General features: G+C 43.4%; 1 protein-coding gene across 1 annotated transcript in view; it reads left to right on the top strand.

Annotated features, from left to right (window-relative positions):
* abs (ATP-dependent RNA helicase abstrakt) overlaps positions 1-19,579 on the top strand; it is a 227,432-nt gene that overhangs the window by 190,550 nt on the left and 17,303 nt on the right. The window contains exons 12-13 of the mRNA XM_075677274.1: positions 4,973-5,069; positions 12,643-12,792. Coding sequence (XP_075533389.1) covers positions 4,973-5,069; positions 12,643-12,792 — 247 coding nt within the window. The remainder of the gene's footprint in view (positions 1-4,972; positions 5,070-12,642; positions 12,793-19,579) is intronic.

Raw genomic sequence — 19,579 nt, 5'->3', positions numbered from 1 at the left:
GCAGGCTCTGATCTAGCGAGAGTATGAAGCAGTGCGCTGACCGCCTGGCAAAGCAACACCACCTAGAGGAAAGTCTAGCTGACATTGAGCAAAGTGGGGAAAGAGAAACGAGGCGAAGCGTTGCAAAGGAGGGAGGTAGGCAGAGGCATGCTGGGTTGACCTCCTCTAGCAGTTGCTATAGGTTTTCTTTGCGATACGAACGTACCTGATTCGTCTCGTGATAACATTGTCCTCGGGTACTGTATACACTGCGTGTGCAAGTGAAAGCATGCAACAGTGAGCCAACGATGGCCACTCAATCTCGCGTGCGCAAGGGAGGAAATGGGGAAGAATTGCGCCATCTTCCATCGCACGCATAGCGCCAAGGGAGGGGAGGGAGGGGGGTGTTGTACTTAGGTCACGCAGGCTTTATCTTGAAAGCGATCTGCTTTGGGGACACAGTCTAAATGGACCGATGGCTCGTAGCTTTGCATGCACTGTGTTCTCGCCACTCAGTTTGTGTTGAAGCGATAACAGCATGAAGGTCACTTCACTCACTGCTGCTGCTGCGATTCCTCACACCAGCATTCTGACAGCGAGCGTCCGCAGTCATCAAGTGTGATGTGTTCCTGTTTGCCTGTCCGCACTGACACCATGCTTGTCAATCTAGTTAGTAAGCGAATGTTTGCAAGGGGGCGTTCTACTCTGGGCAACTGCTGCGTACGGCATTGCCACACTAGCCCTGTTTTGAATAGAATCTGTGATGTGGACATTGTAGGCGTCTAGGCACACTGAGGGCCGATACTTTCGTATGTGCTTTAGCACCCGTACGCTTGCGCGTCACCCGCGTTCACTAAGTGAAACGTCACAAACTTTTTTCTTTCCTCCTTGTTTTTGCCTCTTTCCATGGGCTATGTAGGGTGCCTGGGCTATGCCTAGGGTGCCATGGTGCCTAGGGTGCCTTTCCAAGGCACCCTACTGAAGGTCTGCAGACCTTCAGTAGGGTGCCTTGATGCGCGTGCTCCCAGGCGCGGTGCATCGAGGCATCCTAGCCTCCAGGGTTGGTAGTGGTGGCAGTCACTCCGAATGTTTGTCTTGCCCGAAGAGTACCTCTGAGGTGGTTAGCCTTAAGTGGACTTTTTTTGCATTGAGTCTATGGAAAACCAAACAAATGTTCCCATGTTGTTTGTTATATGTGATAATTCTGCTTAACCAAGTTCGTCTTAATGAGAGTTCACTGTATATAAACATTCCTACTACAATTGGATTTGTAGCAAACGATCAAGAATAGTGGAATGACCAGTAAAATGATGAATCAAATTTGGTTGCTGAATCTTGTCCCAACAAATTTTTTTGTTTACTTTTCATAAACATAGGAAAAAGGATAGAGTGCAGTTAGAGCCGCTGTATCTACTATGTGAAATAATTAAGATAAAAACGAAATACTAAATCAAACATTGCATATTTAATTATATCAAACTAGCGTTACTTCATGGAGGCTGAAGAAAAAATAAAAAGGTAAATGTGATCTAGACAGGAAACAAGCATTTATAAGAGGACTGTGTTCCTAAATTTTGTTTGTTTATTCAGTGTTCCCTCTACAGATACTGCTATATACAGTATTAAAAAATGTATGTAACAGGAAGCTGCAATATTGAAAATTGCAAACAGTTACTTGAAAATGCATGCTTCCCCATGATTTTATTTGCACGATGTGCATAGGCGTATTTGCTGAGGGGGCAGGGGGGGGCAGAGTACACCATTTGCCCCCCCCCCACACACACACACTTTTGACAGCGGGCACTTTCGGCTGCATGCTTGAAAGTCTAACAAAACTATAGCTGAAGCTAAATTATCCTTTTTAATGGAGTGGCCACGGAAGTAATGCCTTTCTTTATTACGTACATTCTGCTTAGGCAGCAAGGATTGTCTTTTGTGCCTCCTCAGGAGGCGCTGTAAAAGTCGACGCGTGGGATTGAGCATACACGCTCGCGTTGTGAAGGCCTGGCTCTGGGTAGTTCCCACCTTTATGAATGTCACCTTGCACTACTTGCAACATGCCCAATTTTTTGGGAAAGCTATATGCGTACTTGAAAACAGTCAGCTTACTATATTCAATCTGCGGGCGAGGGGGAGATTCGGATAAAGTATTATAATTAGCCGCGCCCAACTAGTGGTGTGCCTTACGGCATGAAATGTTTCGCGATGTTCTCAGTGAACTAAACAAGACACTTTGTTTGTAATTGGCAAAAAAAAAAAGGGCCCCTTCTAGGCAATATGTATGTAAACATCAAAGACAGGGGACTAATTATGACATTTGTAGTAAATTATGTATGCAAGCGACCTGGAGCTTTATGAATGTGTTTTACCAGCAAAGGAGAATATATCCTGCTACCCTGGGAAAACTGTGGATTCAACGAATATCAAATCAAGCGGAAATTGTGGTGGAGGGAGAGGGGGGATGGAGTCAAGGAAGACACCATGGTAAATGTTAGGGCGAAGTAACTTGTATGTTGACGAATTACTGGCTTTTTAAAAATTCCTAACAAGAAATGCTCCAAAGCATTACATGCAGGCAGGGTATCAAACGGAACAATAATATACAGGCAACTTTTTAGAGTTTATAGGCAACTGAAACATTTATTGCAACTGTTTCAAAGAAACAGCTTCACTGGAAATTGGGTTGTAATTCTCCAAGGTCACACGCATCGATCTGCTGTATTTTTTTTCTTGTGAATAATGCAAGTAATTTTGATTATTGTACTTAGTTATCCATAACCTTGACAATGCTATTACCTAAACTAGCGATATGATGTAGGCTTTGTTTTTTTGTTTTTTTTTTTGTTTGTTTAATTCTTTGTTTAATTATTGAAATAGTTTGCAGCAAATGTGCATTTTTATGTGTGCTGTACTGCTGCTACAAGGTGGGATCCGGGACCTCTTCAGGCACTCATTGCCTTTTGTCCCGGCATCATCATGAGATTTTATATAGTTGAAACAAATAAATGCAAATTCAAATTGTTTTTGGGCTCCCGTGTTTCTCCACATGTGATTGATAAATAGGTATATGTCTGTTAAATATAAAAATAACTGACTGACGCATTTCTACGCTCTTTCACTTGTTTGTAAAACCCACTTTAACAATGTATCAGTTAGAACAATGAAAAGCTGCTGCACCGTCAACTTTTGTATGCTTTCTATGGAGAAATAACCTGCTTGCTACAATGTCCCCATGCCGCATTATTGGTTATAACGATGAAGTCTAGCTGCTCGGTGCCAGTGCTGAAAGATAATGGAATGTGAAATCCTTGAAAAAGTAAAAGTGAAATGCAAGCCGCTGCACGATCAGCTGCCACCCCAACTGCCGCCGCGCCCTTCTCTCTAGGAGAGATGCCACGCCAGCCTCGCGTGCACCTCTGCCATCGCCCTTCCACCCCCTTCGAAGACGAATGGGTTGTGCCCATAGCTCTGCGCCGCACCACCCTCCGAAATGCTTGCTGGGCCCCCATTGTGTGCAATTAAGCTAACAGATGAAGTCACTTGTGCTTGTCTTTGTTTGTTGTGTCGAAGTCATTCCTGGTCACGTAGTTTCTCATCCACATTTGACTCGCTGCCGAAACGGAACATGGCTGATCCACCCTCTGATCATCGGCAATGCACGACATTGTCGTTGAAAACAAAGCACACTGCTATAGGTTTGGAAACGAAGTGCTTCTAAACGATGAGGCAATCGTCGTAAACGTGCTTGTATCAGATAGCGACAGTGATGGCCACGATGGCAGCACTGACGCGGTCGGGCAGGCTGCCTCAATATTGCCCCGTGGGAGGTCCTGTAGATGATTCAGTCCCTCATGGGCTTGTTTTCACTTAGGACCTTCCGCTTCACTACGTTGAACACCTGGATGCAGCTGTATGACTAGAAGGATATTGGCAAGCTTTGCGTAAAGCAAGCAAGGCTTACAAACATGCGGTTTTCTCGTGCGAATCAGCGGGAAGTACGTGGCGAAATGCTTGTGGCGACCTTGTCCCAGCGTTTCTTCTGGATTTCTCAAGCTAAGATGCTGCTGGCTGCAACCTTCCTGCATTTTTTAAAAGGTGCCTTTTGGGGCCACTAAAGCGATGCCTCGACAGAGCTCGTATGTCACTTACTGCTCGTGACCCTTGTCTGCAGTTGTTATAGCAGTGTGATTCTTGAATGCCAACAGCCACGGCTTGTTAACAACATGCGATTGCAGCTTGCAGGAAGCAGAGTTAAACAGTTAATTGAGTCAACACAATCAGAAGCTGGACGGAGGAAAGTGGTCGGGAGGAGAACTGGCCTCCCTGCCATTATAGTTTTCTCGGAACAGCCATGCCATCCCCCATTTTGATTTTTTTTTTGTCATGCAACCCGGTTACAACAATTATCGGTTATGTTATAACAGTGGAATTTTCGTGGCACTTGAATATTGTTACAAGTGGGCTTGACTATGTGTGTGTGTGTGTGTGTGTGTGTGTGTGTGTGTGTGTGTGTGTGTGTGTGTGTGTGTGGAGAGAGAGAGAGAGAGATCAAATCATTTGTGGTTCCCCCCCCCCCTCAAGAAATACGTAGTTGGTACACCACTGATGATGTGGCATATTTAGTGATTTATGCGCAAAATGTATGTGAAAAGTGGATTCCGCGTGATACTTTACGCAAAAGAAGGCTCACGTAGTGTGTTCATACAAATGATATCCTTATTTTTGTATCCCTGTGATAAGAGTGTGTGGCAGTCTACTGGGGGGTGTTTTGCCATTGTAGCACTTGTGTGCCTTGCTTTGTTCTTTCTACATATGTATATATAGCTTTTTCTTTTCTGTTGGAAACAATTTTTGTACCATGTTCAAAATTGGTTACCTGTTCCATTCAGGGCTGAATGCTATTAGTCACTTTGACCAACAAGGCAAAAGATGTCTTCAGAGAGATCTTCTTGCAGCAGTATATATCAAATTAACTATTTTGTGTGCCTTGCAGGTTCTTATTTTTGCTGAAAAGAAACAAGATGTGGATGCCATTCATGAGTACTTGCTGCTCAAAGGTGTGGAGGCAGTGGCCATCCATGGTGGCAAAGGCAAGTAGGCACCAGCTCATGGCTTTTCACACTGTTTCTTCTGTTTTTAATTATGGAGTTTTTTGATTTGGTGAGTGGTTTTTAAAAGAAAAAAGGGTACTGGAAAGTTGAATTTATGGGTAGGGTTAAAAGTTTACAGGTTCCATGAGAGTCAAATAGCACGGTTTTATCTTGCAGCCATTAAAACAGTACAGCACTGTGTTGGTTGCGTACACTAGTACAGGTAGAACATTTAAAATCCAGGCTGCATGCCCAGGAAATATTCTTTTACTTGGATCCTTGCATCCCATAAGCTTTCGACCCTGCCTTTACATACATAGTTGGCTTTTTAGTAATGACAATCTCTAGTGATTGAAAATAGGAAACTCATGATAAAATGATAATTTTTGCTGGCAGAGATTATATGTAGATACTAGGAATTTTGATAACTACCGAGGAGTATAGTATTAATAAACCAACATTTACTAAATACTTTTACTGCTATTCCAGAGATTAGCACCAGTTTCAAGATGTGTGCTTCTCTCCTGAAGGTACCAAAATTTTTGTGCAGTCTACTTAACAAATAAGCTTATTGTAAATTATCAGACAACTTCTGATGCCTACCACTGCTATAAGTGTTGAGCAATAAATATTATTGTCTTATCTTATGAGGTCTCCATGATCACCATTCTGTAAGTTCGACATTCTAGCTTGTCAGGAACACCATACCTGTTCTTACCCATCACAGTGGTACAGTGGCTATGGCCTTGCAATGCTTAGCACAAAGTGAATTCACTCCCAGTCGTATTCCAATGGGGGGGCAGAATGAAAAAAATGCTTGTGTGCCGACGTTACGGGAACCCAGGTGGTCAAACTAATCCAGAGTCTCCCACTAAGCATGCCTCATGATCAGGCAATGGGTTTGGCTTGTAAAATCACAGAGCTTTTTTCAGAATACTGGATCTCAAATTTTCAATGCACACAGTGTAGATGTGCAGATTTTACATTGTATGATTGTTGCACTTATGAGGCAGTGATAAGGAACTTGGAAGTGGACACAAAGACAGTGAAGTCCTGCTTGGCGTGACTGACTTATATGTGCACTGGGACAACTGGTACGCTTTCACAAAGTGGCCACATGATTCTCCTTCTTGAAACTTTGCTGTAGTGTCTCTAGTTGTTGGAAACACTTCTTTGCCAAGCTGTCTTTTTACACATCCCATTTCAGCATCTTCCTTTCAACCATTCACATCTCTGTGATGAGAATCAGTTCAGCTCTATGCATCATTGCTCGTAGTACCAGTGTGTCATCAGCAGGGTTTTGCATTTTCTGAGTTTATATTTGGCTAAAATTGGAGGGTGTTTTTATGAGTTTACCTTTTCCTCAGAAATTGGAGGATATTGGAGCTTTCTTTTACATCACAACGAAATTCAATGTTTTTCAACCTTTTAAGCGCTATTCATATTTTAGTTTTTCCATAACTAAGAACAACCTTGATTGCAAAAGAAATGCAGTATATCCACAAGAACCTTTTTTATTTACAGTCGGCATTTATAATAGCACAAGGGTTTATCACTATTACAATCTACTGTAATACAGTTAAACCTCTATATAACAAACTTGATGCAACGAAATTCTCTATATAACAAGTATTTAACTTTTTAGAGTGTTCTGTGCAGGGAACACCATTTATGTAAAACTTCAATATAATGGACTGTGTTCATAAGCAATTTCAATATAACGAAATTTCACTGCCGCCGCGACCGAATACAGAGCCAACAAATGGAAACTGCCATGGGCGCAGGTAGTCAAATGTTTGAATTACATGCAGTTGCTTACGAACACATCTCTTAAATCGCCAAATGTATTTTGATGCTGCATTGGTTAAACTGTGTGGAGAACAGTCCACTGATAGCGTCGGTCCACTACAGGCAGCACTATCAACCACAGCGGTGGAGTGGGTGCCGACTCTCAAATTCAACAAAATGAATTTTTTTCCTGTCATTAAAATTCATTTTTTTTATTGCCTGATAATTAAAAAATATTTATTGCCTCTTCCATGTAAGACCAATTCATTGATAATTGTACTTATTTGTATAAAATGTCTAATTTCAGTAGTACAACGAAAATTCAATATACCAAAGTAAAGTGTCGATGTTACTGGTTTCATTATATTGTTACATATATGCATATTTACCAATGTTGTAGTTAGTCATTAGAGTGTGATGTTTACGATTTACGGAGCAAAACATTGAGAACACCCTATCAACACTAGCAGGGCATACTGGAATTGCCGCTATATATAAAAGCACGGGCCAGTCTTGGTTGTGCATCCACCAGAAAACTGTGGGCTCAGTAACTTCTTGGACAGCATATGCCTGGTATTCTGAGAGCTCCCATGCTGGTAAGGTAGTGTTGTGCCCCTGTGGTAAAACTTCATAAAACAACTGCTTATCCGTGTAGAATGCTGCTGGCTGTTCTGCCTTCACATTTGGGCTCACAATTTCGGCGTGATACCCTAATGACTCGCTGGTGTAGTGCGCGTTGTGAGGAATGTTTGACTGTATGGCATGGCTCCACCTTTCTGCAACAGCAGCGTAGTACTCTTAGAAGCTGTTAATGACTGCACAGCACTTCTCTTTGTCGTTACGATGGCAAGCATACACTCAATGTTCTCACAAAGGTTGTCGTAGATGCGTCATTCTATTGACTTAGCAGAAGCTGCAGCCACCACTAAGTTGGTGGAATGCTATGGACACGACAAGGATACAATACACATCAAGCAAAAAGCTCAGCTTTCAGTTCCTTAATTAGCGGGAACAGTTTGTTTGGATTTTTCCTTAGGAACCTCAGCTTGATGAGCAGATTGTGCGACGAGTTTGTTCTTTGTTCTCTTCAGCTTCTCACGCTTCTTTCTTCAAATGTTGTCATGGCATGATCACTTGATCACAACTAGGGTCCTGAAATTCTGAGTGCTTTTTGGCTTTTATCAGATTAACCCGAGAATGCAGAACACTATTTGTGAGCTTGCCCTTCCAACTTGGCCGGCACATTTTTGTTGTGAAGAAACTCATGCAACATCCGTCCATTTATTTCATACTAGTCAATTCTCCTTTCCTATTAAGCATGGTTTTTGGTTGCTAGATGGAACACATAAAAGAACAGATGCACACACAAGGCACCAACTGCCAACTGATTTATTGCTGCAAGAAACAGAGCAAAGCACAATTTTTGTGCATGCACAACACAAGGCTGGTGATGTGACAGTGATGGGTATCTACATTGTTACAGCTTTGCCTCAAACAGGTACATCTCTGATGAATACAATGTAATCAAGTGCCACTGACCTTTCTTCGCCCCCGTCTGCCAACCACGTGTCAACGCACGCGTGTTAGCCGGCATGTCAACGGCGTCTGACACACCTGCTGAAAAAAGAAAAAGAGGAAAGGAAAGGAAAAAAAAAAGGATACGCCAAGAAACCAAACTAAGTGTTGTTGCCTATAGCTTGAAATTTAACATAGCGAATAGATTCTAAAACTCCCTTTAAAACGTTTATGCCTATTGGTTGCAATGTCTTGAACTTATGGATAAGGTATGATTCTCTGTATTTTCTTTCTCGTTCAGAACAGAAATTTGACTGTAAGTTCATCAAAGTTATGACCTGGTTGGTTGAAATGCTCAGCGACGGCTTTGGGAAGCTTTTTAGCTGTGTCCGCACGATGTCCGTTTAATCTGACGTTCATTGATTGTCCCGTTTCACCGATATATTACAGAAGGAACATTTAAGCATATAAATCACATCCGAACTTGTACAAGTGAAGCTAGATTTGACTTCGTGTGTATAACTATTTGCGGTGCTCTTAATTTTAATGTCACTTTGAAGGTGCCTGCAGGTTTTTCACCTGGGGCGACAACGTGCTTTTTGTATGGGGGAATGCTGTTGGCTGACTTTTGCATGCACTAACTTGTCTTTAAAGTTCCTGTTACGGCAATAGGTAACCCTTGGTACATCCGGGAATGCTTTTCTCAGATGCTCGTTACTTGATAATATTCGGTGGTATCTTCGTAGGATGTTGTTTATGTTTGGGAGTGCATTAGAATATTTTGTTATAAAGGCCGGCGGTCTGTCAGATTCTGTTGTAGGCTGCTTCTTCGCTAATTCCGACTGTCTCTCCAATCTTGACATGACATCATAAGCTCTATCGAGAGCAACTTGGGAATAGTTCCTTTCCGCCAGCGTTGTTTTAAGGTCATTTAGTTGATAGATATAATCGTGGTCTTCGCTGCAGATTCTCCTTATTTGTTTCGCTTGTCCAACAAAAATTCCTTGCTTGCAGTGTCACAGCCGATGACTCTTGCAGTCTAGATATTGCTGGCTATCTGTAGGCTTCCGGTAAAGTGTCATTCTCAATTTTCCATTTTCTATGTAGACCGTCATGTCCAGGAAGTTAATCTGACTAGGAGAGTGGTGAGCAGTAAATTTAATACTCGGGTGAAAGCGATTGAAATGGCTAATTAAGTCTGTTAACGCGCTTGTGCCGTGTTCCCATATAAATATGTCGTCGATGTAATGAAGATAGGTGTGGGGTTTTAAAGGGTAGGATTTCAACAGGTCTGCTTCAAGCTGTCCCATGAGAATGTTCACATACATGGGAGTGAATGGTGTTCCCATGCTAGTACCAAAAGTTTGCAGGTAGTAAGTAGAATCGAATTGAAAATAGTTGAGCATCAGAACTAACCTAAGGAGCGACAGGTAGACTTCAGGAGCATACGCTTGGAGATTCATTGCGAGGGATTTCACCTTGTTCTTGTTTTGCTCATCGTCTTGAATTTCCATCTCCCGACTTCCCCATGTTTTTCCTGCGCACATAAAAGTATCACATTTCTCTTCGTTTAGACGAAGCCCGCTGGGCAAGTCAAACAGGCTGTTGAGAAATAAAGGGCTTTAAATTGGCGGCATGCAAGAATTCAATCTTTGCTGACCATCGGCCGTTTGATGTGAGGCGTACTATGTGGTAGGTTAATTCGCTTATATGATCAGTGATAACATAGAGTCCAACATAGTGAGGAGGAAATAACTTTAATGTGTCCTGAGGAACCCCTCCCCACCCACTCTTGCTTCAGTGGGCGGCAGGGGTCGCGGGCCGCACCCACGTTGGGACGGGAAGCCCGTGAGCCTCCGCCCTTTCGTGAGCCCTCTGGACGGCCCGGAGCTGGGTCTGGTGGTCGTCGCTTTGCAGGGCGTCCACCCAGTCTTCTTCTTTAGTGAACACGGTGCCGCTTAACGCGGAGCATTGCCAGAGCATGTGCGCTAGAGCCACAATCCGGACATTGTGGCTCTACTTCTGGTAAATAATGGCTCAGTCTGCCTCTCGAGGGGAACGACCCTGTCTGAAGCATTCTGAATATCGATGACTGTGGTCTAGTGAGTTTAGCGTGGGGGAGTGGGAAGGTCCTCCTCGACAGCTGATAGTGTGCTGTTATTTCGTTAAAGGTGAGCAGCGGGTCTCGGTGCTCCCCTCCCTCCCCGCCACCTCGCTCGCCACGATCGCCGCGGTGCGTGAGTCCTCGCGCGCGTCCGTGCGCCATCTCGTTGGCGTTGGGAAATTCGGGGTGCACGTCGGCCCCCATGTGGGCCGGAAACCATTTGACGATGTGCTGACCCGCGGCTCCCTCGCTGCCGAGGACGGCCGCCGCTTCCCGGGATATCGAGCCCGAGGCGAATGCTCTTGCCGCCGATCGCGAATCTGTGTAGACGTAAGGACGTTCGGGGTCTCTCATTGCCATGGCTATTGCTACCTGTTCGGCCACTTCGGACGTTACCCCCTTGACCGATGCTGCATTAATTATCGTGCCATCCCAGCGTACCGAGACGGCCGCGTACCGGTCGCTGCGCCCATACTGGGCCGCGTCTACAAATGCCGCCAGGCCCGGGCAGTTGGCGGTCGATTTCAGCAGTGCTCAGGCCCTCGCCTTTCGGCGCCCCTCGTTGAATTGCGGGTGGACGTTTCTCGGAAGCGGTTCTACCTTGAAAGTGCCCCTTACCGCCGCGCTGAGCGCAATCTTGTGTGCGTTGCACTCTGCCTCGGCATTTATCCCTGCTTCTTCTAGGATGCGCCTGCCGGCCCTGGTGGTCGACAGCCGCACGACCTGTGCCTTGGTCTGCGCTTCGATGATTTCTGATAGTGAATTGTGGACCCCTAACCGATCGAGCTGCTCCGTGCTTGTAGTGATCGGAAGACCTAGCACCCTTTTGACGCTCTTGCGCATCAGTGTCTCTATTTTGGCCACGTCTCTCTTGGTCCATTTTAGCGCCGAGGCTACGTAATTTACGTGACTCATGAGGAAGGCGTGGTAAAGTCTGATGAGATTGCTCTCGCTGAGCCCTCCTCTGTGGTTCGTCACCCTGAGGATCAGCCGGAGCATGTTCTCCGTTTTGGACGTGAGTTTCATGACAGTTTCCACAGCCACACTAAGTCACCAGGGTCATATATCATGTGTCGGCGTCTGCAGTCATAGCGTGCCTTCGAGCAGTCTTGTGAAACAAGAGTGCACAAAAAAGCAAGTCATCGGGCCTCTTCATCTAGAGAGATGGTCACGGATATATATTCAAAGATTATCGCGGCTTGAAAAGGAGAAGATAGTCTCTAGTGTGTAACAAGGTGGACGAGCATAAAAAAGAAAGAAGGAACTGTAGCCTGTGCTGTAAGGTATTAAATGCGTACATGATTAAAGGTAGTATGTTGTCCCAGTTCTTACGATCTGATGCAACATACATGGACAGCATCTTAGTAAGAGTTCTGTTTGTGTGTTCCATAAGGCCATTTGTTTGTGGATGAGAAGCCAGGTAGAGTTAGTGGTGATGGCCTTGATCAGCTGAGCGCCTATTGAGATTCAGCTAGCATGTCATCTTCCTCATTCACCCGTCTTAGATGCCCCACATCCTGTAGGGGCGTAAACCCACTACGCACGTAAGAGTGTCACAAGATATATATATATGTAATTTCAAACAGAATGTTCTGTAGGTCTGGTATGCACGTAGATTAGAAAGGAGCACACATATGAAAAATTGCATGTTTATTGCGTACGTTTCAGCCGTGATTCTGAAAAAGGCCGTGCTATGGCCAAAATGTAAGCAACTAAACATGCATTTTTCGCATGTGGACTCCTTTTTTCTATATGTATGTATGGACATAAAGTCGGAAGCGTAAGAAGTAAATAGGTTGACGCCACTTATTTTGATTGACATAAATACCTGCAGCATGTAAGAAAATGATAAAATAATGGGAGCACTCTTTCAGGGAAGCTATTTCCTTTACTTATTTTTTAGGAAGCACATTGAAGGAACAAGTGGCTAAATAAAAAAATGAATGCTTTCATATGCAAATGCTTACAAATGTTAACATTTCAATTCAGCTTTTTAGTTATCTTTCAGGAATGGCTTTCAACATTCGCTAATCACATTACTGTGTTAAGAGAGTGTAATTATAAATTGTCACTTTTGTGATGTTATTTTTCGTAGAATCACAATAAGACACTTGATCCTGTGCAGAATGTACAAATCATAACGTCAATTTTTCTGTTCTGTTGCAGATCAGGAAGAGCGGTCACGAGCAGTGGATTCATTTAGGCGGGGCGAAAAAGATGTTTTGGTTGCAACAGATGTGGCATCAAAGGGTCTCGACTTTGAGAACATACAGCATGTCATAAATTATGACATGCCAGAAGATATTGAAAACTATGGTAGGGGCACATTCTTTTTATTCTTATTGCATGCTGTAGAGATACTTCATTGTTAGAAGCTGTGAATTTTATATGTGTTGAAACTATCCTGAACTGTTTCTGTGTGGAAGATGCATCCAGCGTCTGTTGATTTTTGTCAAGCTTTCTGAGTAATTAATCCGCCTTCTCATTGTATCATCATTCATCTACAATATCCTGACATTGTTTCTTGTGCATTCTCAGTTCTACATCTGTTGAAACTGCCACTAAGCAGCATGAGAAGGCTGTTTACATGGCATTTAAATAGCAACTGACATTATTACGCTTGCTTCTCTGTAAACATATTTCCAAAGCAAAGCTTTCTTTGCCTCTTCCCCCAAGTTTAATTCATTGGCATATGCAGTGGAACCTCGTTCATACGTTTTGGGAAAAAACGCGAGAAAAACATGCTAACCGGGAAAACGTACGATCTGAAGTAAAAAAATATTGACAGACTTTACTATTGTTGACATTTACATAATGCGAAGCCTCGTGCGGATCGTTATGGCAGAAGACGCTGACGTGTGTCGAGCTGGTGGTGCTCCGGCGGCCCCAAACACATTTTGTTGTTTTCCTATTGCGTGTTGTTTTAAGAGGAAGCTTTAGAGCGGGTGCTCCTATCTAAATATATGTAAAAGGAAAGTTTGTTTCTCTCAGCAACCACTGCACCAAATTTGGCGAGGTTTGTTGCATTTAAAAGAAAAACTTTAGGTCTAGTAACTGTTGGTTTCGAATTTTTTTATTTAGGAGGTTAATTTTTTTATTAAAACGTGGCTAAAATGGAAAATTTTCTGAAAATGAAACTATCAAGTTTACAACTCAGCAATAAAAACCGATATCACAATTATGTTAATTACATCATATAGTGCATCTAAAGCAGACAAAATTGATATGTTGCATATGAATCTCAAAATACTTAGTAATATGGAAATACAGCTTTTGCAGAATCGTTGTACAAAACGTAACGAATTCATGTGATATAAGATGACATATCAAATTTGTCCGCTTTGAATGTTCTAATAGATGCCGCTTACAGAACCACGATAGCGGTTTTTGATATAGAGCCATTAATTTGTAAACTTCTTGCTCCTATTTTTTTCCAACTTTTGAATTTTTGAAAATCTTTTTAACAAAATTCAGGCGTTAAATTGAAATTACGCTTCCAACAGCCACTATAATTTAGCTTTCTGTCTCAAATGCAACAAATTTCATTAAGATCGGTCCAGGAGTTATCTCAGAAAAACGCTTTTGCGTTTTACATGTATTTGAATAGGCCGCGTCAGAGTTAGGCCCGAGCTAAAGCTTCTTAAGAGGGCGACGGGAAAGCGAAACGAAATTGAGCTGGTGGGCGACACCGGATGCCGCCAAAGCGAAACATGGTGCCCACATCGTGCCACCTGCAGCAGGGAACAGCAGCGCGTTTCGGTTATTGCCTATTAGACAGTTTTAGTTTAGCGTACGCAACTTACAGCGTACGCTATAGTGTAGTGTACACTAAGCAGCGCACGTTCTTTACAGTTCTAGTTGGCCATCGAGAACTTCGGATGTCAGAGGCCATATGCCATCGTGGCGGAAATTTTCCAACTGTCGGGATAGGTGGCGCTGACATCTCGAATGTTTCTGTCGTTAGGCTTTGACTTGTTCGAAACGAGAAGCGATCTCGAAAACACCACAAGGTTATCCATAATACTTTGTCGTTGAAGTGGACTGAGACTAAGCGGAAGCCATTTACACAGTCATTTGCTACGAACAAAGTGCATTTTACAAAAGCAACGCCAAATTCAATTCAAAGCAGGCAGCTGGGACCGCCGCCATGTTTCACGCAACCTCCACAAACCACGCCGACACTAATGCTAAATCTGAGAAATAGCGTGCATACGCTATACGCTATGGGTCGTTTAGCGTTCTGCGCATGCGAAGTGATGACCCACTATTTTATAGCGTACGCTAAACTAAAACTGTATTAAAAGCATGCGCTACGTTTCTGACGGCACCACGCGCTCTGAAACAGGCGGAGATGCTTATTGCGATAGGCTTGGCGGTGGTAGCTGTAAATGCTGCGTGGGACGACCCCAGAGAAGATTTTCTGGCACCAAAATGAGAAACTGACTGCGCGCCGGCATTTTCACATGAGACGGGTGGGCGAGTATTGCGGTGAAGCTGCCGCAGCAGGCAGCTATATACTGTATTTGATCGCACGCATCTCACGCATTTTCTTGTTTACATGGGATCTCGCAGCTGAAAAATGTATCATACTATCGTAGTTTGACAACCTGCTGAACGTTGGTGCCGAAAAATTGTGTTTTCCGGGAATATATGAAATGGTAAATAATGGCCGTAAATCTATTGAGTCATTTTTTCTGTTCTCGATTGCGAAGGTTGGCACCAGGAAAACGTGCGTAACGGGAACTTGTCAATGAGATTCTACTGTATATACATGTATATATATGTGTGTGTGTGTGTGTGTGTGTGTCTATGTATGTATGTATAGCCTCCAAGGTTTTTTTGTGAGTGGTGGCATTGGCTAACAATCCCAGGGTTACTTCTAGTAGTAACACATAAATACCCCAGAAAGTGGATTGAAATACAGCGCCGTGGTAGCTCAATTTGTAGAGCATCGCACACATAATGCGAAGATGTGGGGTCATTCCCCACCTGCGGCAAATTGTTTTTTCATCCACTTTCAATTCCTTTATCATTTCTTTCATTCAATCAGTAAGTACAAGTACTTTCTCCTGTCTTGCCCTTTGTGTCTTTGTTGTCGGCTTCTTATGATATGATTACACACACACGCACGCTTACACACACACACACACACACACACACACACACACACACACACACACACACACACACACACACACACACACACACACACACACACACACACACACACACACACACACACACAGGGTGTTCAAAGTTAGACTTTCCAGGTTTTTTTTTTTTAATGCAAAGAGGAGTACGCAGAAGCCATTTTTCTACCTAGGTTATGCGGCCAGGCGGTCGCAAACTGTGAGGATAATTGTCGTAATGTCAGTGTTTAATTAAATTCGATAATTAACTTTTTATTTCCTGCAGTTAGCATGTTCTGCTGTAAAAAAAAGAATGCTGAAATAAAATGAAATGAAATAAAATGTGTATATTGAAAACTCAGAGGTGGTGCGATTTGGTGACTGTTCCAGTTTGTGCAATTTTTGTAACGCGCCTGTGTCCCGAGATATGCGCGTCTGAAATTTCAGCCCAAGCCGTCTAATTACGCATGCGAGGCCCCTCCCTAGTGTGACACAGCTGTTGCGCATGGCGCTCCATCTGGCAAGAATGTGGATAGGCGACGGTGATTACTTTTTGTTCTCGGCCAGTGTTTCATTCTTGACCAGTGAAACCGAAGGATGACTGTGCGGGCGACGTAAGGTGAGCCCTCTTTCTTTGAGCAATTGCTAGTAGAGTGGGTGACAAGACGCCATGCCGCTTAAGACTTTTTATGCACTCAAATGCAGCGATACTGCTCTGCCTTTTTTTATAATAATGGAAACTTTGTTTCTTTGTTTGCAGAATGATTGAAATTAATGCCATCTCACAACATAAAGCAACAGCATCAGCTGCCATACAGCACATTATTAACCACTAAAGTTTCCAGGGCGCCTTGCGCATGCGTAAAGAGAATTTCCGACCCTGCATTGGGGGGGGGGGGGGGGTTCAGCGCTTAGGAAAGGCGGGTGAATAGCCCGTATTCTCTGTCACCTTTTTAAAATTAGAAAGCACGTACCAGTCGTCATGACAGCGCATGGAATTGTGTGAACGTAGTCAAATTCATATTTATTTAGTTACACACAGCTCCGATTCTGGCATTACTTCAGAAAAAGTGGGAATAAAAGGACAACAAAAAAGGCAAGTACAGTGTAAATCCATGGCCTACAACATACAAACAAAACATACAAACATTTTAGAAATTTGGTTTGAATATACCATTGCTCGCACAATATTAGTTTTGAGTAATATGAAATCTTACTCAACTTAGAATTATGACAATCGCCAAGAAACCAACGGTTTAAAAATGTTCGAAATGCTTGCCTTCCGCCACAACACACCGGATGAACCGCTCTCACGTCTAATTGACAACTCTGCACAGCATTTCCAGGTCGATGCTTCTAGACGTGGTAACTATTCTCATCTTCATGTCGTTGACATCGATGGGCTCAACTGCGTAAACGCTATATTTCACATAGCCCCACAAAAAGAAGTCCAGTAGAGAGAGATCAGGGGATCTCGGCAGCCAAAACATCTCTCCTTCGCGTCCAATCCACTGCTGTGGAAAGTTACAGTTTAACCAGTTCTTTTCAGTGGAGGAGAAATGTGGTGGTGCCCCGTCATGCTGGAACCAAACTTGCCGCAGTTAGTTGAGGAGACTCGAGGCAAATTTATGGACGATACCAGCAAAAATCTCGTGCACATAATTCTTTTTATAGAGGTTCCCTTCAAAGAAGTGAGGGCCAATGACTCTATCCCCCACACCATACATTTAGACCCCAGCTAATTTGGTGGAGTGATGAAGGAGTGTGCAATAGAAGTCGGTGGTAACTCCATTAGACAGCATGCCAGTAAGCTATCGCAGGAGACGAAAGATCTGATCAAGAAACGCCAATGTATGAAAGCCTCTAACCCTACAGCTAGAATAGAACTGGCAGAACTTTCCAAGTTAATCAACAAGCATAAGACAGCTGACATAAGGAAGTATAGTATGGATAGAATTGAACATGCTCTCAGGAATGAAGGAAGCCTAAAAGCAGTGAAGAAGAAACTAGGAATAGGCAAGAATCAGGTGTATGCGTTAAGAGACAAAGCCGGCAATATCATTATTAATATGAATGAGATAGTTCAAGTGGCTGAGGAGTTCGATAGTGATTTATACAGTACCAGTGGCACCCACGACTATAATGGAAGAGAGAATAGTCTAGAGGAATTTGATATCCCACAAGTAACGCCGGAAGAAGTAAAGAAAGCCTTGGGAGCTATGCAAAGGGGGAAGGCAGCTGGGGAGGATCAGGTAACAGCGGATTTGTTGAAGGATGGTGGGCAGATTGTTCTGAAAAAACTGGCCACTCTGTATACACAATGCCTCATGACCTCGAACGTACCGGAATCTTGGAAGAACGCTAACATAATCCTAATCCATAAGAAAGGGGACACCAAAGACTTGAAAAATTATAGACCCATCAGCTTACTGTTCATTGCCCACAAAGTATTTACTAAGGTAATCGCAAATAGAATCAGGAAGACCTTAGACTTCTGTCAACCAAAGGACCAGGCAGGATTCCGTAAAGGCTACTCAACGATAGACCAGATTCACACTATCAATCAGGTGATAGAGAAATGTGCAGAATATAACCAACCCTTATATATAGCTTTCATTGATTACGAGAAAGCGTTTGATTCAGTCAAAACCTCAGCATTAATGAAGGCATTAAGGAATCAGGGTGTAGACGAGCCATATGTAAAAATACTGAAAGATATATATAGCTGCTCCATAGCCACCGTAGTCCTCCATAAAGAAAGCAGCATAATCCCAATAAAGAAAGGCATCAGGCACGGAGATACGATCTCTCCAATGCTATTCACAGCATGTTTACAGGAGGTATTCAGAGACCTGGATTGGGAAGAATTGGGGATAAGAGTTAATGGAGAATACCTTAGTAACTTGCAATTCGCTGATGATATTGCCTTGCTTAGTAACTCAGGGGACCAATTGCAATGCATTCTCACTGACCTGGAGAGGCAAAGCAGAAGGGTAGGTCTAAAAATTAATATGCAGAAAACTAAAGTAATTTTTAACAGTCTCGGAAGAGAACAGCAGTTTACTATAGGTAGCGAGGCACTGGAAGTGGTAAGGGAATACGTCTACTTAGGGCAGGTAGTGATCACGGATCCGGATCATGAGACCGAAATAACCAGAAGAATAAGAATGGGCAGGGGCGCGTTTGGCAGGCATTCTCAGATCATGAACAGCAGGTTGCCATTATCCCTCAAGAGAAAAGTGTACAATAGCTGTGTCTTACCAGTACTCACCTACGGGGCAGAAACCTGGAGGCTTACAAAAAGGGTTCTACTTAAATTGAGGACGACGCAATGAGCTATGGAAAGAAGAATGATGGGTGTAACTTGAAGGGAAAAGAAAAGAGCAGATTGGGTGAGGGAACAAACACGAGTTAATGGCATCTTAGTTGAAATCAAGAAAAAGAAATGGACATGGGCAGGACATGTAATGAGGAGGGAAGATAACCGATGGTCATTAAGGGTTACGGACTAGATTCCAAGGGAAGGGAAGTGTAGCAGGGAGCAGCAGAAAGTTAGGTGGGAGGATGAGATTAAGAAGTTTGGAGCGACAACATGGCCACAATTAGTGCATGACCGGGGTAGTTGGAGAAGTATGGGAGAGGCCTTTGCCCTTCAATGGGCGTAACCAGGCTGCTGATCATGATGATGATGATGATGATGATGAATTTGGTGGTTGTGTTGTCGCAGTCGGTGAGGATTTTCTTGCGACCAGTAGTGAGCATTGTGAATGTTCACTGTGCCATTCCTGCAAAATCGAGCCTCATCAGTTTGAATCACTCTTTCTACGAAATCCTTATCTTGGTCAATTTTTATTAGGGCCCAATTACAAAAGTCTTCCCGTTTTTCAATGTCTGCCTCACTTAGGTCCTGATGAAGACTCACATGGTATGGATGAAATTCGTGCTTTTTTAGGATGTTGTGCACTGTCCCACGC

The sequence above is a fragment of the Dermacentor variabilis genome, unplaced genomic scaffold, assembly GCF_050947875.1.
Source record: "Dermacentor variabilis isolate Ectoservices unplaced genomic scaffold, ASM5094787v1 scaffold_12, whole genome shotgun sequence".
Taxonomy (NCBI): Eukaryota; Metazoa; Arthropoda; class Arachnida; order Ixodida; family Ixodidae; genus Dermacentor; species Dermacentor variabilis.
The sequence above is the reverse complement of the archived record's forward strand: the minus strand, read 5'-3'. Positions and strand labels throughout refer to the sequence as shown.